The 22611-nt window shown below is 48.2% G+C and overlaps 1 protein-coding gene and 1 long non-coding RNA gene across 17 annotated transcripts in view; both read right to left on the minus strand.

Moving 5' to 3' along the window:
* EHBP1 (EH domain binding protein 1) overlaps nt 1-15118 on the minus strand; it is a 185121-nt gene extending 170003 nt beyond the window's left edge. For 5 of the 16 annotated variants that reach the window (XM_015856563.2, XM_032443930.1, XM_015856570.2 and 2 more), the window contains exons 1-2: nt 14971-15115; nt 13798-14214 (exon numbers count right to left, since the gene is read on the minus strand). In XM_015856563.2, the coding sequence (XP_015712049.1) occupies nt 13798-13901 (104 nt within the window). In that variant the 5' untranslated portion in view covers nt 13902-14214; nt 14971-15115. Of the gene's footprint in view, nt 1-6772; nt 6889-13658; nt 13739-13797; nt 14215-14970 lie in introns of those variants that run through there. The other 11 variants (XM_032443929.1, XM_015856565.2, XM_015856571.2 and 8 more) reach the window with 6 other exon arrangements.
* Nucleotides 15119-17973: 2855 nt separating this feature from the next.
* LOC116653229 lies at nt 17974-21200 on the minus strand. Its single transcript, XR_004306752.1, has 2 exons — nt 20958-21200; nt 17974-19759 (listed from the first exon to the last, which is right to left on the minus strand). It is a non-coding gene; the product is annotated as an uncharacterized LOC116653229 (long non-coding RNA).
* Nucleotides 21201-22611: the final 1411 nt, after the last annotated feature.

Here is a 22611-nt window from a genome sequence, read left to right on the forward strand (position 1 = left end):
TTATTGGTGAGAATAAGGTCCAGCAACGCCCCACCCCGTGTCGGTTCCTTTACCACCTGCATCAGAAAGTTATCTGCAATGATAAATCCTGAATTAATCTGCATCTATTCTGAGCTCATGCACAATGAGCTCTCCAATTAAAGGCTCCTCATCTGTCATCAACCTCCTTTTGCAAATTGTTGTGCTTTAAGTGTGGACAGCTTGGTCACCTTAAAGCCCAATGCCCTAAGAGGATTAATCAGAAGGAATCACAGGGACTGGGGGAACCTTGTCAATTGTGTGGTTGGGCTGGACATGATGCACATCAGTGTCAAAAATTCAAGGTTTTGCCGCAGGAAAACTGGTACGGGAGGGTGCCAATGGCCCAGGGCTCCTTCCCACTCTTTTAAACTGGGCCAAGGGTGCAGACCTCATAGTGGTGTTGATCATGGACCTCTTGATCGGCCGCCCAAGGAATCCTGAATCGACAGAGCGCAAAAGAAGAGCTTTCTCGTGGATACCGAAGAAAAAGAAACCTGAGAACTCAGAGAAACAACCCTTGCTGCCAACGAGAACTACCATGCTAATGCTGTTGTGCCTTTTGTGTCTGTGTTGGTCGCCGGTGGGGGGCATTCATTTGATTCAACAACCGGGGAACTTATGGGTTACATGGGCTAATCAGACAGGAAGAACAGACTTTTGTCTTAGCTTGCAATCAGCCACTTCGCCATTCCAAACATGTTTGATCGGGATCCCTGTGTGGGAGGATTCTGGGTTCCAGGGATATTTAAGATCATTTAATTTCAGTGCGTTCCCCCGAGATTCATGCAGTTGGATTAAGATCACCGAAAGAGGTTTAGGGAACGACACAGTGATCCTCGCTGGTAGGAAAACGGCATGTGTTATTTGTAGGTTGAATGTCACTCTCCCCTGGGAGCCTCAAGAGTTGCAGGTCCTGGGGTCACAGATGGTACCTAATGATACTTGGGACGCAACTGAGAATCATTGGTGGTCACCTGATTGCTTAAGTTTTGCCAGTACTCCGAATCACTGTTTGACCTTATGGGAGTCTCTTCTTGCCTACGGTCCCTATTGGAATGCAAAGGAAAGTCGGTCAGATTCATTTACCCTGGTCTATCCACACAAAACAGAACAGTTTGCCTGGGATGGGCCATACATGGTTCTCAGTAATTGGTCAAGCTGCAAACTTCCAGAGAACACTGACAAGATAAAGGTAACACAAATTAATATCACAGAGAAAAAATACAGGGGAAAATGAAAATGTGGCCTGCTATGTTAGCTCCTTTCCCCTCATCTAGAACTGTACATCCAATAAAAATCTGTCTAGTTTTTAGGGCCTGAAACTGACCGAGCCCTCCAGAAGCCCAACCAGCCCTGCAGACACACACTGCTACCAGAGCAGCACACTTCCTCACACTTGGCTTTTCACAGCAGTCACCTATACCCAGCCTCTTCCTTGGAAAGCACACACTTAGCTATGGTATCCAACAGGAGGACACCCCCCAAGGCCATAAAGGTCTTTTGTGCCTTTGGAATCTCCTGCAATACAAATTGTAGCTGCCCTTTCCTCCTGTTCCCAATGGAGATGCAGTGACACCACCAGCACTGACTGCTCCCACGCCCTGTGCTGAGGCCTGTGGTACCCAGCACACACAAGGTCTGTGACTACAGGCTGAGACTCACTGGCCACTACACTGACCTCCCCTTCCTTCCTCCTGCACTGTCACAGCAGGCATTATATACGAAAGAATCAAAAAAGCTCAAATCCAATGCCCAATTTTGTGCCAGCCCGATAGCTGCTCAGTAAGCTGATGGGACTTCTCACAGGGCAGCAGTAATGTAACATCTGCAGACACTGAAGAGACTCCTGGACGCTGTCCAGGCTTTTTATTAAGTGGATTTGATGTCTTGCAGGCTGGATTCTAGTCTTGTACCATTAAATGAGGCAAAGGGATAAAGAGACAGAGCCCCTCTATCCCATAGAGCACATGGCTTAAAAGATTAAACAATTCTGTCTCATCCCAGATTTCAATTTTATTCTAATTTAAATTTTTTTATCTGTAAACACAAACGTGTCTGGTGTGAAAAGCTCTTCTCCTTGGAAGCAGAAATGGGAACAGGAAGGGAAGGTAGGCCGGCTCCTGGAACAAAACACCCTTAATCTCATAACGTGCCGCGAGGCATCCACTCCAAGTAAGAAACAAAGCTGCTCACCCTCAATGAAACACCCAGCAAAAGGCCAAAAACCAACCCCAGCAGTGTGGGATGTGGCACTGAACGAGGGCAGAAAGAAAAATTATAACTGAAATATTTTAGAAGGGTAGCGCAGTCAAGGAAACGAAGACTAAGTCACATTATTCAATCTCAACTTCAACTTTGGATGTGTTTGCTTAATTAGGACCAAAGAAGCCCAGCGAATAAAGACTTGCTCTATAAGCTAACCACCGAGGGAACAGGAATCAATGTCTGTAGCCCAGTACTGCACACGGAGCACTGAGGGGGAAAAAACAGTTATGTGCACCATCATCAACTCAGACAATAGCAACGTGTGGGCGCCTAAACCCCATGGATTCTGCAAAATAAGATTTTCTACATATTTTGGCATACTTGATACAAATATGTGCTTTTACGTCTTTAAAAGAAGCAAGGCTTAAAAGCTGAAGCCTGCAAAACTCTATCACATTTGGTTCCAGAGCACTCAGCTGGGACACTGGCCCTCACCGGGCTGGCACTGCAGAAAGAAGTGCGAGTCCTTGCTCCATCACAGGAGACGTTCCAGAGGGCAGGCAGGCCTATGGGGGAAGGCTCAGGAACAGTAACGTTGCCTTGCAAAGCTCTCCACTGCGTGCACTCAAACCACAGCTCAGCTTTATTATGCACTACAAGTCAGCTCTCCTCAACTTCCCCAGTTTCTAAGCATGGATAAGACCTTACACAGAACACTTATCTCAGCTTGATCTGTTAATTTAACCTTGCCTCTTGGGCTCTGACAGACGCACACAGGCCTTGCTCCCTCTTCCAGCTCAACACACAGCTGCTGTGCAGCACTGACACCTTCCCGGTGGGTTTCCTTCCCCCACTGTCCAACAGCTCTCAGCAGAACTCAGCCCAGACAAAGGCAGGGTCACAGCAAGACAAGTAGAGCCACCTGAAATCCCAAGGGGCCCAAAGACATCTGCTGCCCCACAGACCCTCTGAGCAGCAGGAGGGCAGAGGCAGCAGAGCCGGCAGGACCACGCTCTCATGTCTGACACTAGGGCTTTACACCCAGAAGTCTTCATAGAGCTTTACAAGTTCCTTTCCTTCATTAGTGCTTTGGTTTCTACACAAACACCGCTGAATTCTTGAAGCTCTGCAGTTCGAACTGTCAGTCGGCCCGTCACAACTGCTTGCAAGTGGATCTGACATGCACAGCATAAGGTCCCTGAATTCCTCCTGCCGCAGCCATCAGCATGTAGCCTTTCAAGTCCAATTACATGCTTCAGGCACCCATCGCTTCCACTGAGAGGCAGCCTGGTCCTTATGGTTATTGTCACTCTCTAATACATCACCACGGCTGGATGACACATGTTAGCAATGCCGACCCAGAGAGGATGTACTTGTCTGCCAGTACAAACTACTTCCTTCCCCCCATCCTGGCGTTTATCCATTACATACACTCTTCTGAGAATTCCAAACCACTCAAAGGAAAACTGAGAGCAAAGAAAGGGTGTTCTCCACAGCCAGAAGCTCACTGCAGGTCCTGCACTGTTAACAGCAGAGCTGTGAGGACAAAGAACTTCTCAGTGCTCCACAGCTATTTCTACACAGCAAAATGCCCCGTCAGTTGCCGGTACCACAGAAGGGAGCGCTGCTATCTCCTGGCCTTTAACAGCAGACATAAATCCTACTTGTAAGTCATGGAGGATGTAAAGTTGCAGGACAGGTGACGGAAGGTGATTTGTGTGCACAAATTAGCAAGCAACTTAGAAGATGACTTGTCTCCAGTTACACAGAAGCTGAAATCAAGCATAGGATGGAATGAGGATTTTCAGACTTGCGCTGCCTTCACCATGAGACCTCAGTCTCCAGCAATACAAGAAGCAAAAAGGACTTCATCCCTGCTCACCGAAATCAAAAACACCTGCATAGAAAAAGCTGCAGAGACTGTATCAAGTCTGTTCTGAGCAGATGAGGGCGCTGAATTCACCAAGCTAAAGTTACGTACCTAACTAACAAAAATAACTACTGCCTGAAGACACCAAAAATCAACACAGCCTTGCAAACTCTTACAACTTGCAACATCACAATGCAGCTTTTGGCTGCACGTGGGCTGAAAGGCACTGAACAGTGTGCAGCTTCTTTGCTAACTTGCCTAGGGATAGAAAAAAAAACACAACTCCCACAGCTGCATATATACAGAACCAGCTGCCCGGGCTCAAATGGAGACATAACTCATGGTTTGACAATTAGCTCAACAAAGTCTAAATATTCTTACCTTCCCGTTGCTGTGCACAAATGCGCTAAATCATAAGAAAATGGAAGTATGGCTTGTGCACGTACTGCTCTACTCCCTTTGCACATCAACCACCTGCAAAGCGACATGTGCCACCTATATGGAAAACAGCCAGCACAGAGATCTGCTACAGAAACAGAACACGGTGCCAAAGCAGGATGTGCCATTTTGAAGCCCCGTGGATCTGAAGGCCACACACACACACACTACGATTTTATTTCCAAAGTTAGAATTATTCCTGCAAATAGAAAACGCAACAGGACAGCACCTTGCAAATGCATTCAGGGGGTTTGCTTTTGTGTTTGGTTTTTGATAAGTATCACACACTGTTAATACCAGTCTTTTCCTACCCGTGTCTTAAAGGTAGGAATGTTTAAATTACACTTTTTCACTCACCGCTGGAACACTTGAAATTTGGCTTTCTTTTTTAACTGAACGACTGAATTGCTGTCCCTCAAAAAAGGTGAGGCTGTAATTAGTACAGATCAAGAGAAGTTGTAACCTCTCTTTTAAAAGAGGCTCTGAAAGAATTGTGACTCTTAGGAATTACTGCAGTGAAACACCAAGACCCATGTTTGAGCAAAGCCTCATTTGATTTCTAGTTAGCCCATTAGTGATACCAGAGCATGTCTCTAGATGAAGTACCTCTGTGCTGCTCTCTCCTGCCTAAAGGAAGAGCCGGTGCTGCTTGACACTGACTGCAAAGGCACAGTGAAGCTGTGGAGCTGCTGCACACACACTCAAGGGTTCACCTATATATGCATGTTGCTTACTCAGCAAAATCAGGTTTGAAAGCTCAACAGCACAAGAAATCCAGTTTTCAAGTGGAACACCCTAAGGACTCTGCAAACCTCTTTGGGTAACACACAGAGTGATGGCAGTTGAATGGAACCCAAAAGAAGGATGAAGTCCTGGGCTGTGCATTATAATGTGAGATACTTCACTGATCTAGCAGTACCTCATCTGCCAGATGTTCAGCATAAGAGGAAGCTGAGACCCCAGCAATGAAACATGTGCTAACCAAAAAGATGACGCTGGCAGAAATGCAAGAAGGCTCCACGGCTCTTCTGCAAATTAGTTTTGCTCTGCACATGGGTTCCTTCTATTGAGGTCACTGTTTTTGCATCTCCAAACCAAAAGATTTGCCTTGTCTATCCCATACCCGGCACAGGCAGACCAGCAGACTGATGCTGGCAGAAAAGCCTTATGTTCTGCTCCTTACTGCTCTGCCCGCCCACCAGCTCAGCTCACAGCTCCTTCTTTTCATCAGTGAGGAACGCTGCAACAAGTAAATATGCCATGTAAAAAACAGCAAGGCCATTCCTGAAGGCAACAAACAGAGAAACATAACCTGGCACAGAAAACCTATGGCAAACCCAAGTAAGCCTTCCCTGTGTCCACCTATTTCCCACAGCACCAAAGGAGGAGGAGGGCAGAAAGCCCCTCCGTGACAGTAAGGAGCAGCAGCTTTCTCCTCTGGGCCCTAACAGGACTTGGTCAACCATAAAAGATATGGACAGTTCTCACAAGAAGCTAACATGGACTGCAGTCCTACTATAGCCAAGAGTAGCTCAAGATTATCTTTTCCCCCCATTACAATTCCTTGACGTTATCATTAACTGCAAATCAAGGTAGCGCTCTCGTCCTAACAGCTGTTGCTAAAACAAGAACCATTATTCTCTACAGTAAACATTCTTACTCCTCAAGTTTCATTTCAGACAAAGCTATTCTGCTCACTGCAGTCAGCACCTTATCCAGGCCTGCGTACTGTAAGTACTTCACTGGAGTCCGCTCCAGACAACTGGACTGAACTCAGAGGCAAGAATGTCCACGTTCCAGCGCTCTGCATGTGGCACTATGAAAGGAGACAAGGAATGGCACTGCCACCTGGCATGGCACCACGAGGGACTAAAGTGGGCACTGCATCCCAAGCTCTAAATGCTTGCAGCTCTGGTGCTACGGCTGCTTGCACACTGACTTCTCAGTTCTCTGTAAGAAAACCCCAGAACCACATCAGCCACGGTGAGAAGTCTAAGGGTGAAGATTACTGTTGGTTAATGTGCAGCTTGGAAAGGAAAAAGAAGTCATACCCTATTTGCTGTATGAAAAAAGAACCTGTAGAAAAGAAAATAGCTCCTCTACGAGGAGCAGTTAAAATCCTGTCTTGGAATTCTGAGAAGAGAACGCAGAGGCAACAGAGCTCAGAGCAACCATCTTCTCATGGGAGAAATGGGAACGAATTTAGCAAGAAAATGAATTACGAAAAGAAAAGCTTACCTTCCACAGGGAGTCCCTGCTGTACACACACAGACCCCAATAAACGGGGTGAGAGCACCAACACCAGATGTGTTTAAAAGAAAGGATCTTTTAACGAGCATTAGCAGTGAAGAGGAATGTCCGAAATATGCCTCAGCGAGATTCTTTTGCTTTTTGTGGTAAGAGAGGAAGTGGTGAAAAAAGGGTCAGGACTTTCCCATTCCTAAAATTCTCTTGCATGTCAAAGATAAAAGAACACGAGGGGAAGTTTTATGAAAATGCGTTTCTTTGACTTAAAAGAAGGATATCCCAAGTACTCTTTGCAGCTAAGATCTGCTTTTGAAGAGAAAAGCAACACAAAAACCTTGTATGAGCCACAGCTTTATCAGCTACTGTTTGGGTTACCTATGGGGAGAGATAAATCACAGCATCAGTCCTCCAAGCGATTATAGGTACAACCAGAAGGAAACTACAGGCAAACAGGTGAGAAAAACAAGACCCAGCCAACCAGCAGCAGGACTCCAGAGCTGTAAGGCTGCCAGGTGTTAACAGCAGATGTCAAGGTTAAACCTTCTGCTAATAAATGACAGATAAATCAGCAACAGGTTGGGCTGGAACTGCACGGGATGCTGTTAGATCTTCATTGGAAGAGGGAATTAAGCTGTTTTGACAGTTCTTTTCTGCTTTTTTAAATCTCCTCTTTACGTACTGCTGCAAACAAAGGGATTCAGAGTTTACTTAATGAGCAGTCACTGAAAGGACTGTTCCTAAACAGTCCTAAAGGAAGTTCCCAAGGCATGCTGAGTGGCAGCGTACCATGTGCTGCCAACCGCATTCAAAGGTCCAGATTCTCCCATTACTTTTATAATACAGCTTTTGATATTAACAGTGCCAGCTACACAAACATCTTCCCAAGGGTAGCTGGAAGGAGAAAGTCAGTTTTTGTCACTGGATGTACTGAAGGCCAGGCTGGATGTGGCCTGGTCTGGTGGGTGATGACCCTGCACGTGGCAAGGGGTTGAAACTAGATATCACTGTGGTCCTCTTCAACTCAGGCCATCCTATGATTCTATATGGAAGCACAAGCACTAACACGTTACTCTCAGTCCCCAAGATGGCCAAGGAGGCTGCAGGCATCAGGCAGCACAGGCACCAGAACACACAGCCAGTTTATACTGAAATTAATACGTAGCCACAGAGACAGCAAAGCAGCTGCAGAGCCTGGCCACAGCTCCACAGTAATCCACAAAAAGTCTCAAATAGTACAACAGTGAAATAGACATAAAAAAATGGAGCCACAATAACAATAAGGAACAGGAACACCTCAGAGCTGCTCCCAGGCCCAGAAAGCCTCGTGAAGTACAGCCCCAGCCACCACCATCCATAGCTGCATTTCTGCTAGTGTTAGCACAAGCCTTCCACACAGCTTCCAAGTCCCAGCAATGCCTTGTAGGTGCCAAAAGCCACAAGTATCCCACACCTCAACTGCCAAAACACAGAGCCTTCCAACTGAGAGGCTCTGATGCACTGACATGAACTGTACACAGAAATACATTAGTCAAATAAGGACAACAAGAGGAAGAAAGCAAGGCCCGCTTTATTTACTGTTTGTATTCCTCAGAGAACAGAAGCTCAGCTGAACATTTGCTGTGTTTTGGAGCCCACCATGGGGCACCCAGAGCTGCCTGCAGAGCCAGCACCCACCCCAAGGAGCAGCAGTGGGGCACTAGGCACCACACAGTACCAGTCACAGAGACCTGGGGGAGCCCTCAGCCTCGTTCCCTTTGAGCCACCCAAGAAGAATGCTTTCGGTGGAGGAACTAAAGGATTTGTTTTGTAAGAGTTTCCTCAGATTTAGTCAACCTTATCAGCCTCCTCCTCCTCTCCTTATTCACTCCATGCTATGAAAGGGGTTTCAGCTCTTTCCAACCAATTAAAAACTAATTGAAGTAACAGACTGGCACCATACGGCCCGAGACTGAAGATTCAGCCCAGCTGAGGCCTACACAATGTCATCATATTTCATTTTATTTACCCTCGTAACACCGAAAGAGCTCAAAAGAGCATTCAGGGTGAGCCAGTCCTGGGAAAACAAAATAAATCTTTATTCCAGCTCCAGTCTGCTGGGTTCAAAAGAACTGTGTACATACCTTAGTGTGTACATACCTTAGTGTGCACGTACCTTAGTGTGTGTGTGCATGCAACAGTGCTGCAGGAACACGGCCAGCTTTTGTTTGTTTGTACAGCTCTAACATCTCTACAAAGAAGTTCAGTAGACACACACAAACACACACACACACAGCTCCTCTCTCAAAAACAAAGCTGTGTTGGAACTCCAAAGCAGGGTATTTTATTTACCTGAGGAGACATCCTCATCCCTTTAAGTGAATGAATGGCAGGCCATTAAGATGGATTTGTCTGCACTTGGCTATAACTTAATCTCTTTTGCTTTGGACAGATATTTTTGTTATTACTAGGCTGGTTAACTCAGTCATGGAATTGCTGCATAGAATTCTGTCTCTAGCCTACTAGGAACTGCACACAGAGCTCCCAACCCCGCCAAAGGGCTGCTGCAAATAGGAAATGGGTGTAAATAGGCAGCATTACCAACATGAGAAATACAGCAGGAAAGGATCTACATCCACTCATGCCCTTCCTACTAAAGATACTGCACAAAATGTGACTAACAGTTTAGATGAGAAATCCCTACTCTGTAGTCCACAGTACTGGCATAAGGATATAGAAGGGGGTTGCTGGGCAGCTTGGTAAGGTAGGAGTGAGGCAGACACTTCAAAGGAAATCTACAATTCTGAAATGAAAGATTTTCTTCTGGGTGCTGAGTGAGACACGAGCTGGCAGAGAACTGCATTTGCATAAGGAAAGTAGGTGTGTTCTAATTGTCTGCAGGAAGAAATGGACGGGACTGACCTCCAGCACAGCTGGTGGTGGCAATTTGGAAAAGGATCACATGGAAAGAATAAGCTTGATATACAATTTAACCCCTCACAAAGTCCTCAAGAGAAAACTGGATACGAATTAAGAACACAATGAAACGTATTTGCAGGTGGGGATGATTTAGCATGGAATTAGAGATCTAATTCAAGAGAGTGAGGATGGAGCATATTTTAATTGAGGAGAACAGCTATAAAAGCCAGGAGGAAGTGCCTGATGCTTTCTGTGCACACAGTGTACTTGCCAGGTACACTGACAAGGCCAGTGCAAATCCCATTAAGGACTCTCAAAAGCAAGGCCATGACAGAAACACAGGCCTCAGAAAACACAGCTCCAAGTTCCTAAACCCCTCTGCCGTGCATCTCTTTCCGCTACAAATTTCCACTTGACTCTCCTTAGTAATTAACAGCACTTAGGTGCTCACGAAACAAAGCGAGGCGATGACCCCGAGCAGGCAGCCTGCACTGGCTACTAACTGCTGAGCTCCCGGTGGAAAGCAGGGAGCAGAAGGCAGGCAGGAAGGCTGCTGTGAGCTGAGGAATCTCAAAAAGCTCCTCTCTCCCATGCGCAGTGCATGCCAAATGTTGACATTCCTTCAGCATCCAGTTATGAAACTACAATAGAAGAGAGAAACAGATGGCCCAAGTCTTTAGGAAGAAAAATGAAGCCCTGGTTCATTTGCAAAAGAGAAAGACACGTATTTGAAAATACAGAACCTACTTCAGAGCATACCAATATGATACCAAAATAGGTGACTTACTTTGTGAACATGCTGCCTTGCCTTCAGTCAAAGCAGCATCTAAGTGAGTTTTAACCCTCTGAGAGCACCACAGCTCCATGTATGCTGAAGCACTATTTAAAAGCAAAGCAGATCACGTAGATGACAGGCACTGCACACGTCCTGCAGGAGTTCATCACATCTTTACACATTTCCACTGGTTTCAAGCAGCACCTGCATCCAGGTAAGTGGCTTTCCTGCTCACAACAACATGTTTTGGACAAGCACGTATTAAGAACTCAGAAATGAGGCCACGCTACGCTTGGAAGATCCTGTTGAAGCCCTGACATATCACCCATACAGAGAAATAAGGAAACACGAAAGCCATCCTACCCCCAGAGTCCACGAGCTTGACTAGACAAGGCTGATCCAGCAACCCCACTTGGGGATCTTTAGGTGGTAGTTCTTTTGGGTTTTTTTTGCCATTAAGGGGTCTGCACTGAGAATAAGGCCTACGTGAATGCTTTCCTTCCGTGCTCTGCTCCTCCAAGCCAGGACTGCCATTCTGGCTGGAAATCCCACGCTGCCCCAGCTTATCCCAAGGGCAGGCAGAGGATGACACACTCCAGCACCTCCAAGCAAGCGTCCTTCAAAAAAAATCAAGTGCTTCTATGATTAATGCAAAGCATTACGTTTTCACAGCAGCAGGGCTCGCTAATCCATCCTAAAGACCCAGGCTGCGTTTATTTATTTCTATGAAGCAAAAGGCTCTATATGAACTAACTGCTCCATTTTTCAAAGGCACTGAGCTGCCACAATAATTAGGGCTGGGTCAGAGGGAGCAGCCACAATGCCACAGGCACAACTTGGCCCTGCTAATTACCTGAAAATGAAGCTTTCCTGATGAAACAGTGACAACACCGGGCAGCCTGTCACAATCTGCCCCCCCCATACACCACCAGTGCAAAGCAATCACCAACAAGAGTCAGAAAGAAGAGGCAGCAGGGATTGTCAGCCTACGCAGGAGAAGCGCTGCTCCTGGAGGTGATGCTTTTAAAGACTGGAGCAACAACTACAGAGCGGCGGTGACCTCCCAGCATACATTTCTGAGCTGTTCTGAATACTAAGCAAAAACATTAACACAAGTTCAGGGGAGCCAAAAAGCACGACGGCCTCCTAGATACCCACCTGGGGCTGCAATCTGTGCATGGGCAGCTACGGATGTACAAGTCGTTTCCCAAAGCCAAACAGAACCCCGACAGCAGAGAGCAGCTCAGAGCACACAACCCGGCCCAGCCGTGCTCAGCCTCACACACAAATGCATCTCAGTTCAGCTGCGTTTCTGACTGCATTGTCATTGATTTTAAAACATCAATGGGGCATTCTTTTCCTGCAGAAACCCCGCATTGTTCAAATGCCAGTACATTAAAATAACTTAGTGCTGACCACATTTTGATCCAAATACACTTACAGTGCGGAGCTACAGACACAGACCATAACTCTGATGCTTAATACGTGATCAGCAAAGAGAGCATATGGAGTTCATTTCTCCCTTGGAACTCACATGTTTAAGGAACGTTTTTGTTAAGGCTCTCCAAACAAGAGGAAGCAGAACAGGAAGTCTACAACCAAACGGCTGTGTGAATGATATTTTTCCCCATTGTTTTTTTTCCTAGAATTCATCCGCATTTCAGCACCATTCCTCTCTTCCCTTACAACAAATGCGAGCACCAACCCAGCACGTTACATCAAAGGATGTAAAGCAAAAAAAAAAAAAAAAAAGCTTATATATATATATATATTTATGCACAGCTGAGGCTTTGAAGGCAGCATGACCACTCACCATGCTGGCATATTGCTAGGTGGTCACACTGTGATGGAACAAGAAGTTAATTGTTTCTAAAATAACACGATTGCTGACAAGAGAACTTTTGTGTGTGACTTTCTTAAGTGAGAAGAGGCTGCAGATCCAATCTGAACGTTCGTACTTCAGTACTGAAGAGTTCTGCATGTTCACGTGGAAGGAGTGAAAGTGAAAATGAGAGCCAAAAGAGATGAGTTGGTGTGAAGGAGAAATGAAAGATGACAAGGCATAAGACATTACTCACACAATGCTGAAATAAACCTGATTACAATGGAGAACTCCTGGGCCTGAGCTGGATGGTTGGTCACCTGAGGTGACCGTGACAGTCTCTTTCAACCTTTAAGCTATTTTTATTCATAAGTTTGTTCAGCGAAAGAATGTTCCAATTCCAAAATAATTCTGTTTCTTCACCATCTTTGGAGACACCTGAGGCCAGCAGGTAGCTTGGTAGAAATAAGCACACAACTAAGCCAGCGGTGTTCCTTTACAGCAGAGCAGCAAGCAGCCTTCCAGCACATCTGACTGACATTTCCAACTCCATAAGATACCATTTGAATTTACAGAGGCAATTACTCATAACCAGCAAAGTCAGCCAATGCAAGGACAATAGGACAAAGCCAGTATTAGAAGGAGGCTGCAGATTGTTTCAGGGCGGTTTGAACGTCTCCATCCACAAGGACTGCAAAGTACTTCCTCCATGCCCTGGTACTACAGGCTCATGCTAATGTGAGGAATTACAACATCAATATTCCTCAGGTATAAAAGCATTCCGGTATTTGTATAACGGAGATGTTTGCTAGCAGACTATAAAAACTGTTTCCAGTCTTGCCCCCATCAGATGCACTTAAGTTCATTTAGCACAGGAAGCAAGACGTGCCTGTGCCAGAGCCACTCAATTACCATAACTGCTGTCTAGTCAGCTCCAAAGCCATCCGACTGGACCGCTGCTGCACGAAATTCCTGCCCAACTAAACAAGTGCCTTCAGACAATTCCCAAGGACCCACCTCTCATCTCTTTCCTTTAGAATCTGGAAAGGAAAGAGGAGAGACGAGACATCCTTCAGGTAAAGGAGTCAAAATCAAAACCAGATGACAGCAACACCGTGCTCAGAGCTGAGCCCAAATGGCTCAGCCAGCTAAAGTCAGCATCGGAAGGGGACAGCCAGCCCCAAGAGCAAGCTGCAGGCCACAAAAGGACTCTTGGAAAATACATATAGTATAGGTAAATGAACAGCAAAAAAAAAAGCCACTAAGCTACAGGTGTCAAGCTCATAAAAGCACTGTCCCATGTAATAACATCAGCAAAGAGAATCTCAACGCAGAGCAAAACCAACAGGCCCAAGCTGCAGCACCATGCTCCAGACACCACACACCTTACACAGCCGCTTCTGCGATGGGCAGGTGAGGGAAGTGAGGCCACGCACACCCCGAACAACATGCAACGAGCAAGAGCCTTCAGTTTCAGCATCAAGAACTCACTCCGTGTTTGGGCAGCAGCGAGTCACTCCTTACCATTTTTTGGTGCACTCCACCATCAGCTCCTGGTAGGAGGCCACAAACTGGAACTTGGACGCATGTTTCCCAACACGCTGCAGTCTTTTCCAAACTGAAGCCATGACTGCGAGGAACACCACTGGTCCTGTGGCACAGTCGCAAGAACACCCACGTATGCGTAAGAGCGCGTGCTCAGTACTAGCAGGTTTATATACAGATGCAGGAAAAACAATGAACAAGAAGCTCGAGAGGATGTCTACAACTCATATTTCGCCCCTCTTTTCTTCACAGTAGAGATCCCAGTGCGGCTGAATGGCTCATCACCGTCCAGGAGCAGCAGGCAATAGGGGCTGCAAGTGAGCAAAAGAGGCGAGGAAGTTCTCTCACGGAACCATGAGCATCCCTCACACGGCGGACGGCGTGGAGACTGCAGGACTGGGAGACAAAAAGGCCGTGGAAGATGCAGGTTAGTGGGCGGCACGCTGCCATCGCTCCCAGCCCGGAACCCTCCGCACAAGGACCGCGAGCCGCACCGCCAGAGCCCGTCCCGTCACCCCGAACGAATACACGGATTTATACGGCTGCAGCAATTCTAGAAATGCGAACCGCGAGCCCGTTTGGAGGCGTATCGACGCGTCCTTTTAGCGGCACCGGCACCGCCGGCAGCAGCGACCGGCGGGGCAGCGGGGTCCGGCGGCACCCCTGGAAGCGGGGCGGGATGCGGGGAGCCGCTTTTCTTTGTCTCCGCGGCGCTGACAAAAGCCGTGCCGGCTGCCCCCCATCACACACGCACCCCACGCCTCGTGCCGGGCAGAAGGAGCGGGACAGAGGGGAGCGCTACCGCGGGACCGCCGGCTCGGGGCACGATGAGGGACGGCAGGGCATGGCATGGCAGGGCATGGCATGGCAGGGCAGGGCAGGGCGGCCCCGGCTGCCCCGCAGGCCGCCGTCCGACCCGGGCCGGAGGAGGCGGCGGCGGGCTCCGGAGCCCGGCGGGAGGGCGGCGCGGGGCGCTGAGCTGCAGCCCAACGGGGCTTCCCCGCCACCCCGCGCCCGGCCGCCGTCAGCCCCGCGTCCCCCGCAGCCCCGGGCGTTAAGGACGAACACGCCGCCGGGGAGGAGGGAGCGAGGGGCGGCGGGGCTGGGGCGGCAGGGAAGGCCCGGGGCGGCTCCCGCGGGCGCGGCGCTCACCTGCAGCCGCTCTCACGGCGTTCCCCGGGGCGGGCGCTGGCACTGCGCGGCGAGCCGAGAGGCGGCCCCGACACCGACACCGCCCATCGCCTTGGCGGCGCCCCGCGGCCGTTCCCCCGCGTTCCCGTGGCCGCACAGCCCCGCCGGCCGGGCAGCCCGCGCGGGTCCCGCCGCGCCTCACGCCGCCACCATCGCCCTCCTGCCGGCAACGCGCAGCGTCTCGCCCCGGCCCGGCCCGACCCACCGCCCCCCGGCCGGGCGCGGCCCGCCCCCCGCCGTCCCATTGGCTGAGCCGCGCGCCCCGCACCTCCCATTGGCCGCCGCTCCGCGTCAATCACCCGCGGCCGGAGGGGCGATCCTGCAGCGGGCAGAGCCGAGCGCTGAGGGAAGGCGGCGCTCGCGAGCCCTCCGCTCCTCAGCTCCCACTACGGCCCATCTCCGTCCCGATTGGCCGCGGTACCCGAGGAGGCGGGGTCGCGCGTTAGGAAAAGCCTCGCGATAGGCGAGCTCGGTCGCCCGTCAGCGCGACAACGTGCGGCGATTGGCTGTAGAGCTTCCTACAGCGGCAAGGTGGGCGCGGCGGGAGGAGCGGGCTGTCAGGGAGGGGCGGGGCCGCGTGGCGGCGGGACGCGGTGCGGGCGGGGCTGCGCTCATGGCCGGTCGGGGATCCGGCCTCGTCGGCTTGGCACGTGTGTGGGGGATTTGCTGCCCAGCTCCGCACGCGGAGCTTGACGTGAGCCCCGTTTTTCTTTGAAGCGCCGATCTGCTGCCCGGCATTGGGGAAACGAGGCCGGCCGTGCAGCATCGACATCATGTGCCTCCATCCGAGCGGGCGGCTCGCGTGCTGTGTGAGGCGGGAGTCGGGTTCCAGCCGTTATCGGGATCCGGTTCCTCAGCGCTCCACTTCGAGTTACCGCTGTCAGTCCCAGGTCCACGATGTGCTCAGGGCGGCTCTGACAGCGATATTCCTGCCGAGCCCGCTGTGTTCCTCGCCTCAATGAAGCCGTGGGGGTGTATCTATGCATGTCCTCACCCTCCACACCTGGGCACGGCGCGGGATGCTGAGAGCTGCATCACACCTCGCCATCAGAGTGACTGAGGGCGGGTTGTTCACCAGGACATAAATGGCCTTTGCTAGAAATAGCCATCCTTATAAATCTGCTTCCCCGGTACACGAGCCTGCGGAAATGTCACCGAGGTAATTGACTAATTGGATTATGTCACATTTACAAGAGCACTCAGCTTTGTGAGGCAGTGGGCTGTGCCTTCACCTGCTACATCTGAAACGCCCTCATCTCTCTGGATCCCTTCAGAAGTTTGATCCCACCTTTACATAGTGGAGAATTCACACGGGCTTCCTCAAATCTGAGCAAAGCGCCATCCTCCAGTCCTGAACATGGTGCCCTGCTGTGCTCTGCCCAGAAGGGGTGCCCCAAAAGCCCATTTCCTGATGGCAGCTTCACGTCTCAGCCTTTGCAAACGGCTTCACTGCACCATCCCGGAAGTGCTGGGCGCTCCTGCCCAGACCAAAGTCCTGTAGGTAAAGACAAGAGCCTGGTTCCAAAAGGGAGGATGAAAAACATCCTCACCTGTAATTCCTTTATCCCACCTCTACCTGGCTGAAATTCTTCCTGAGCCACTCAGCAGTAAAAGAGACGTCATATTTATCTACAGACGAGGTCAAGGACTGGAGTCACATTCCTGAAATGCAGAAGCCACGTTGCAGCAGTTCAGCCCTTGGAGCCGAGATGAAAGATGGGGTGTTGGTGGTGGAGACCTGCACACTGCAGACAGCATTGCCTTATTGTGCCTCACAAAACACTGGGTTAGAACTAATTTCTTCAAGGAACGTTTTCCAGAGTTATTTCCAGTCAGTCTGATGTTGGTTAGCTTGCAAGTGGGCTGAGCAAGTTAACGAGTTTTATCATCCAGCTTTTGGTATCCTTTAGAATTGTACCCTCATTGGGCCATTTCTCCCTTTAAAAAAAAAAAAAAAAAGAAAAAAGAAAAAAAAAAGAAAAAAAAAAGAAAAGGAAAGGAAAGAAAAAGAAAAAGAAAAAGAAAAAGAAAAAGAAAAAGAAAAAGAAAAAGAAAAAGAAAAAGAAAAAGAAANAAGGAAAGGAAAGAAAAAGAAAAAGAAAAAGAAAAAGAAAAAGAAAAAGAAAAAGAAAAAGAAAAAGAAAAAGAAAAAGAAAAAGAAAGAAGGAAAAAGCAAAAGCAGGCTGTGCTTTGTCCATAAATAACAGCTTTCGATCCTTTAATCATGCTTAGTGTCTTCTGTACCTTTTCCAGTCCTTCAGTACCCTTCCTGTGTGGTCTCCCTTGCCTTTTTGCAAGGTAAAATGATGCTTGTTTAGGACATCCTGCAGCATTAATGAGGTGAAGAGTTCCTCCTTTTGTTGCCTTGTTTGTCGTTGTCAAATAAATACCACATTTCTTCCCAAATAATTCAGCTGTTGATTTAACTTAAGATGCCCTTCAGGAACACTGACCTGTGAACATTTGCTGTTCACTTTTTCCTCACTGGAATAACTTCTTTTTGTCTTCTCTGAAATCCCTTTTACCTTTGAGCACTGCCTTCTTTTTTAACATATACTTGATTCATAACCCAATTGCTTGTTACACAGCCTGCCAACAGCACTCTATGGAAACAGCTGGAAGGGGGAGGGCCTTTAGACAAGCTTTAGACAAAATAAGCAAGCAACCCGCGGCTGGAATTTGCAAAAAACCATTTTGGATGGGTTTGCCAGCACAAGTGACACCCCACAAAAGCAGAATCGGAACAGAAAGACCCTCTTCCAAGAGCACTGGCAGAACATCTGAGATGGAGCAACTTGGACTGCAGGTGGAGGTTTGTGGAGGCACCCAAAGGAATTCCCAGAGGTGGAGGGGTCGAGGAGTTATAGTTGTGGAGCCCATGGCTTCTTTTTTTCTAATCTAAGGACCTGTTTATTAGAAACGGAGTAGTTGGACACGCAATCACAATACCATACTGGAAAAGAATTTAAGCCTTTTAACCGTATTTCAATAACTCTGCATAAATATCAGAGCGATCATAAAAATGTAATACAGCTGTCTCCAGAGATTACACAGGAAATTCCTCTTTGTCCAACTACAATATCATATGTCGCCTTTAAAGAGAACGCCTACTTCACTTGGATCTACACCATTAGTCATGCACACAGGCTGTTAGGAACAGAGGTATGCTGCCTTGGAGTGGGGACATTAACAAGGCACAGGTTGGCACAGGTCACACCCCAAATCCTCACCAGGATCTGAACCTCACCCACTGTACTCAGCTCTGGTGAGGCCGCACCCCGAGTGCTGTGTTCAGTGTTGGGACCCTCACTGCAAGGAGGACATTGAGGCCCTGGAGCGTGTCCAGAGAAGGGCAGCAAAGCTGTGAGGGGTCTGGAGCACAAGTTGCCTGCTCCCATGTTTACAATCTCAGCCATGCCCAAACTATGTAATTCCAGGCTCAGAAACTGCTCTTCAGTAAGTCCAAATCAATCCACGTGTGTTTAACAGCACTGCAAATTATTTCAACTGAGTGTATTACTTTAAGTCTTTGTTAATCTCCTTGTACACTTGTAACACTGTGTGTATTGAAGTCACTATATGCAAATATCGACTAACTCCTCTAGCGCTCTCCCTGCATACACAGAGAGCTGGTCTCCAAAGCACAGAATGGGACTTCAGCCCTTCCATCCTGGTACTCACCATAGAATTGTTTGAGTTGGAAGGGACCCTGTAAGGTTATCTAGTCTAACACCCCAGCAATGAACGGGGACACCTGTAGGTGATCAGTCTGCTCACAGTTCTGTCCAGCCTGACCTTGGTTATCTCCAAGATGGCTTAGGGAGTGAGTAGTCAAATGCATAGTTAGGAAGAAACAAGTTGGAGCTCACTACAGATGGGCTGTAGGGCTCATTCTGTCAGATCGTGGCAGTGTTTGGCAAACAGCCCTACCTGCCATTTGTCCCTGTGGGAGACTCTCTCTGAATTGTTTTGGCAATCTAATTTACACATACCCAGGAGGAGTGGATGCCTTTACAACTCCATAGAGCTACAAGAGAAAAAAACAAACTTAGTCATCACAGGTACACCTTCCTTCCACCTCTACCCAGAGCTCTGGAGCTAAGCAAGGACATACACAGCAACAGCAAAAGGCTGGTCAGGGCCTCTTTCTTCCTGACAAAAGATCCTGTATCATCCAAACCAGCAAATCTGTCTGTTTAGGGGAACAGCAGATAAATCAGATGTTCTGGCAAAGCCCAGGAAAAATAACAGCTCGATGCTGTTGAAAAGAGAGCTATCAGAGATTGATTTGTCTGACAATCTGTCTTTATGCTCTCTGCTGAAGAAGAACAAGAGTCCTTTCATGCACACTGAATTTACCCGTAGTGTGTATCAGCATCTGTCAGCAAGGCTCTAAGCGTTACTAGTTTAGGGCAATGGATGATGGCTGCTGCCCGGCACCTGCCCTTGGCACAGCACTCTTGCATCCCAAAGGTGGTGCCCCCCAGCTGAGCTGGCCAGCTGTGGCTCTGCCAGGAAGAGGCAGAACAGTTCTTGCTGAATGGGCCTAGAAGGGAGGGGGAGCTGCAGGAAGAAGCCATTCCATGCTCTCTGGTCTGCAGGAGGAGCACTGGTGCCAACCAGGCACAGGAACAATGCTGTGCAGAGAAGCAATTTGATAGGAGGCCCAAAAGTCATGTCCGTTCCCAGCTCCGCTGAAGGTTATCTCATACAACCTCTTTTAGCAAATCTGCTCATCCAAAAGATCAACCTGAAACAGTCACAAAAAAACAGGCATTAAAAGTCTGGCTAAATTAGAATCATAGAATGGCCTGGGTTGAAAAGGCCCACAGTGCTCATCCAGTCCCAACCCCCAGCTATGTGCAGGGCCACCAACCAGCAGACCAGGCTGCCCAGAGCCACATCCAGCCTGGCCTTGAATGCCAACAGGGATGGGGCATTCACAGCCTCCTTGGGCAACCTGTTCCAGGGCGTCACCACCCTCTGTGTGAAAAACTTACTCCTAAGATCCAACATGAACCTCCCCTGTCTCAGTTTAAGACCATTCCCCCTAAAACTGTTTGGTTAGAAGGAACAAAACAAAGAGGCTATAGCTGGTGGCAATGTTACTAACTGTAGATGGACATCAGTTTGCTAGACCCCACTACATCAGCTAATGTTGACCTCATCATTTGCTGCGAAGTCATGGTGCATATCTCAGTGCACTCAGTGAGACCAAAATAAAACCCACAGAAAGGTTTTATATAACACTGAGGCTACAGGATCTCTAAATGTTGTTTTCTTATTGGAGCAAGAGCCAAGAACAGCTTAAATTCATTAGCTAATGGCCTGTGACAATGAAGGACAAAGACAATTATTCTGCCTATCTCCCAGCTGATCACTTCTGTTTGAAGAAAACGCAACAAATTATCTTTCTCCCATATTAACGCATCAGAACAGATTAATATCATATCAAGAAAAACTTGTTTCTTCCAAAATGCAGACTAATGCTGGATAAATTTGATTTTTATAGATGAAAGCTCAGTAGAAAAAAATCAAGCTGTTATTAGAGCCATGGACAATCACATTACTTTTTGTATGATAGGAAGACTTCAGTATTGAATCAGGAAATTGATCTCAAGAAATTTTTTCTCCTAAAGGCTTATCAATTCCCTGAGCATCTGTCACGGAGTTCTCTCTAGAGCTCACTCCGGGACAGTGGGAACAAGCCCAGGGCAGCAGGAACAAAAGTTCCCCCTTTCTCTAGCGGCACTGTACGGCGCGGCGGCGGCGCGGCCCGGCCACGTGCGTTTCGGGAGGGGGGAAGGGAAGGGAGATTGCGATTGGGTCTAACAAAAAATGAAGGAGAAAAAAGGTGATCTGAGAACGAACGGCAGTTTAATAACCTAATAACGCTGAACAACAACAAGAGAGTTTCAACAAAGAGAATACCAAGTCCCCAATCTCACCGATGGAGCTGTGGAAGGCGGGAAGCTCCGACCGCGTAGTCTCCTCGCAGGGAGCCGGGCCAGCAACCCCGTCCCCTTCCCCAATTCCCCTCCAGTGCCACTCCCCACATGAACATTTAAGGCAGTCCACAGAAAAAAAACTTGTCCCCTTTACTCCCATTATTAGGCATGGTGTTCTGTTGTGGAATACCAACACCAACCAAATTACAAAACCATAACAGCATCTCTCATCGCATCTCAAATACTTATCCTTGGATATTATAGCCACAGGCACTGTATCTTAATGACTATTTTTATTTATAGGATAGTCTGGAAAAACATGCAATATGGAGTCTTGAAGGGGAGTGAAAATCTCCTGCCTCTATCAGCTGTTGATCCACTTCTTTTCACCTGAAAAGGGAAAGAAAAAGGAAGGCAGAGTAGCTGCACACTTGGATTGGCAACCAGCAGCTGTGGCTTTCTCTAATTTTCAATGTCAATTTAAGGTTTTCTGAAGCTTTATGTGCTTCACGACCACTCTGCCTGTTAGATGCTGGGTAACCACTGTCAGCAGACACTTCTCCCAGCACCGAAGCACACAACCTACAACTCTTTGTAATACAAGCAAGCTTACGAAGAAGCCCATAAGCCCTGGTTTTATGGGCAGTATTTTATGGAATTGCACATTCTAGGAAACACCTGCTTGTTGTTCCTGGAGACCACGTGGAACTACCCAGAAACACCTGGAGCTGCAGCCCATCCTCCTTCCCCTTCATACTTCAATTGCTCCCAGTTGTCATTCATGAGTGTTCAGACCTCTCCTTTGTAGTAATGGGTCGTTCATCTGGGCCTTGACAAACCCCAGTCTCATCCTCTAGTAACATATGCTGGCCACAAATCCTCCGTTGTAAGTGCTTTGTAACCCAGCTTTCATCCTTCCTGAAGCAAAAGGAGCTGGGGGTAAGTTCTGGTGTCCCAGCATGGCGTAGGTATGCAAATACAGCTCGCCCAAGGATGTCCCCCCTGTCCCACAAAACAGCCTTTTACATCTTCTCTTTGCAGCTGACCTTTGCACTGTAAGCCACTGGGACTAATAAAACACATAACACGGACTACGTACACAGAGTGTTACAGATCATGAAACTCAATGCCATAATTTAGAAGTCATAAGAATATTATTTAATTCCCAGTAACTCCCCTCCTCCCCCTCCCCCCAAGAGACTCTAGAATGTGTTTATGCACTAAAGTGCCAAAATGATAAAAGGTGCTGATTTTGTGCTATTTGCTTTGTGGTGAGCTGGTTATTCCGTAACATTCCATAAATACAGGGAGCTAGAAATAATTAGCATGCTGAATAACAAGCTTTCCTCTACAGCACAGTACATTTTAAATCACCCCTTTTCAGGAAGCGCTAAGGCACAGCCTGCCTTAAACACAGCAAATAAAAGGGAACTCTTCTGGGAGGGGAAAGCTGCTGTTGGGTTTTGTTCTGTTTGCTTTCCCTTTAAAGGGTGGTGTATTGGTAGCAACAGCCCCAGGGCCGCAGGGACAAAAGCTGCAGCGTGTCTCCCTGTTACAGCAGGAGGGACACGTTCCAAGAGAGCATCACGTTCTCAAGCTTAGAACTAATGCAAACACCCAACAAAATCCTCCTTTGAAGGAAGGAGATGGTTTT

This window comes from Coturnix japonica, chromosome 3 (assembly GCF_001577835.2).
Source record: "Coturnix japonica isolate 7356 chromosome 3, Coturnix japonica 2.1, whole genome shotgun sequence".
In the NCBI taxonomy this organism is placed as follows: Eukaryota; Metazoa; Chordata; class Aves; order Galliformes; family Phasianidae; genus Coturnix; species Coturnix japonica.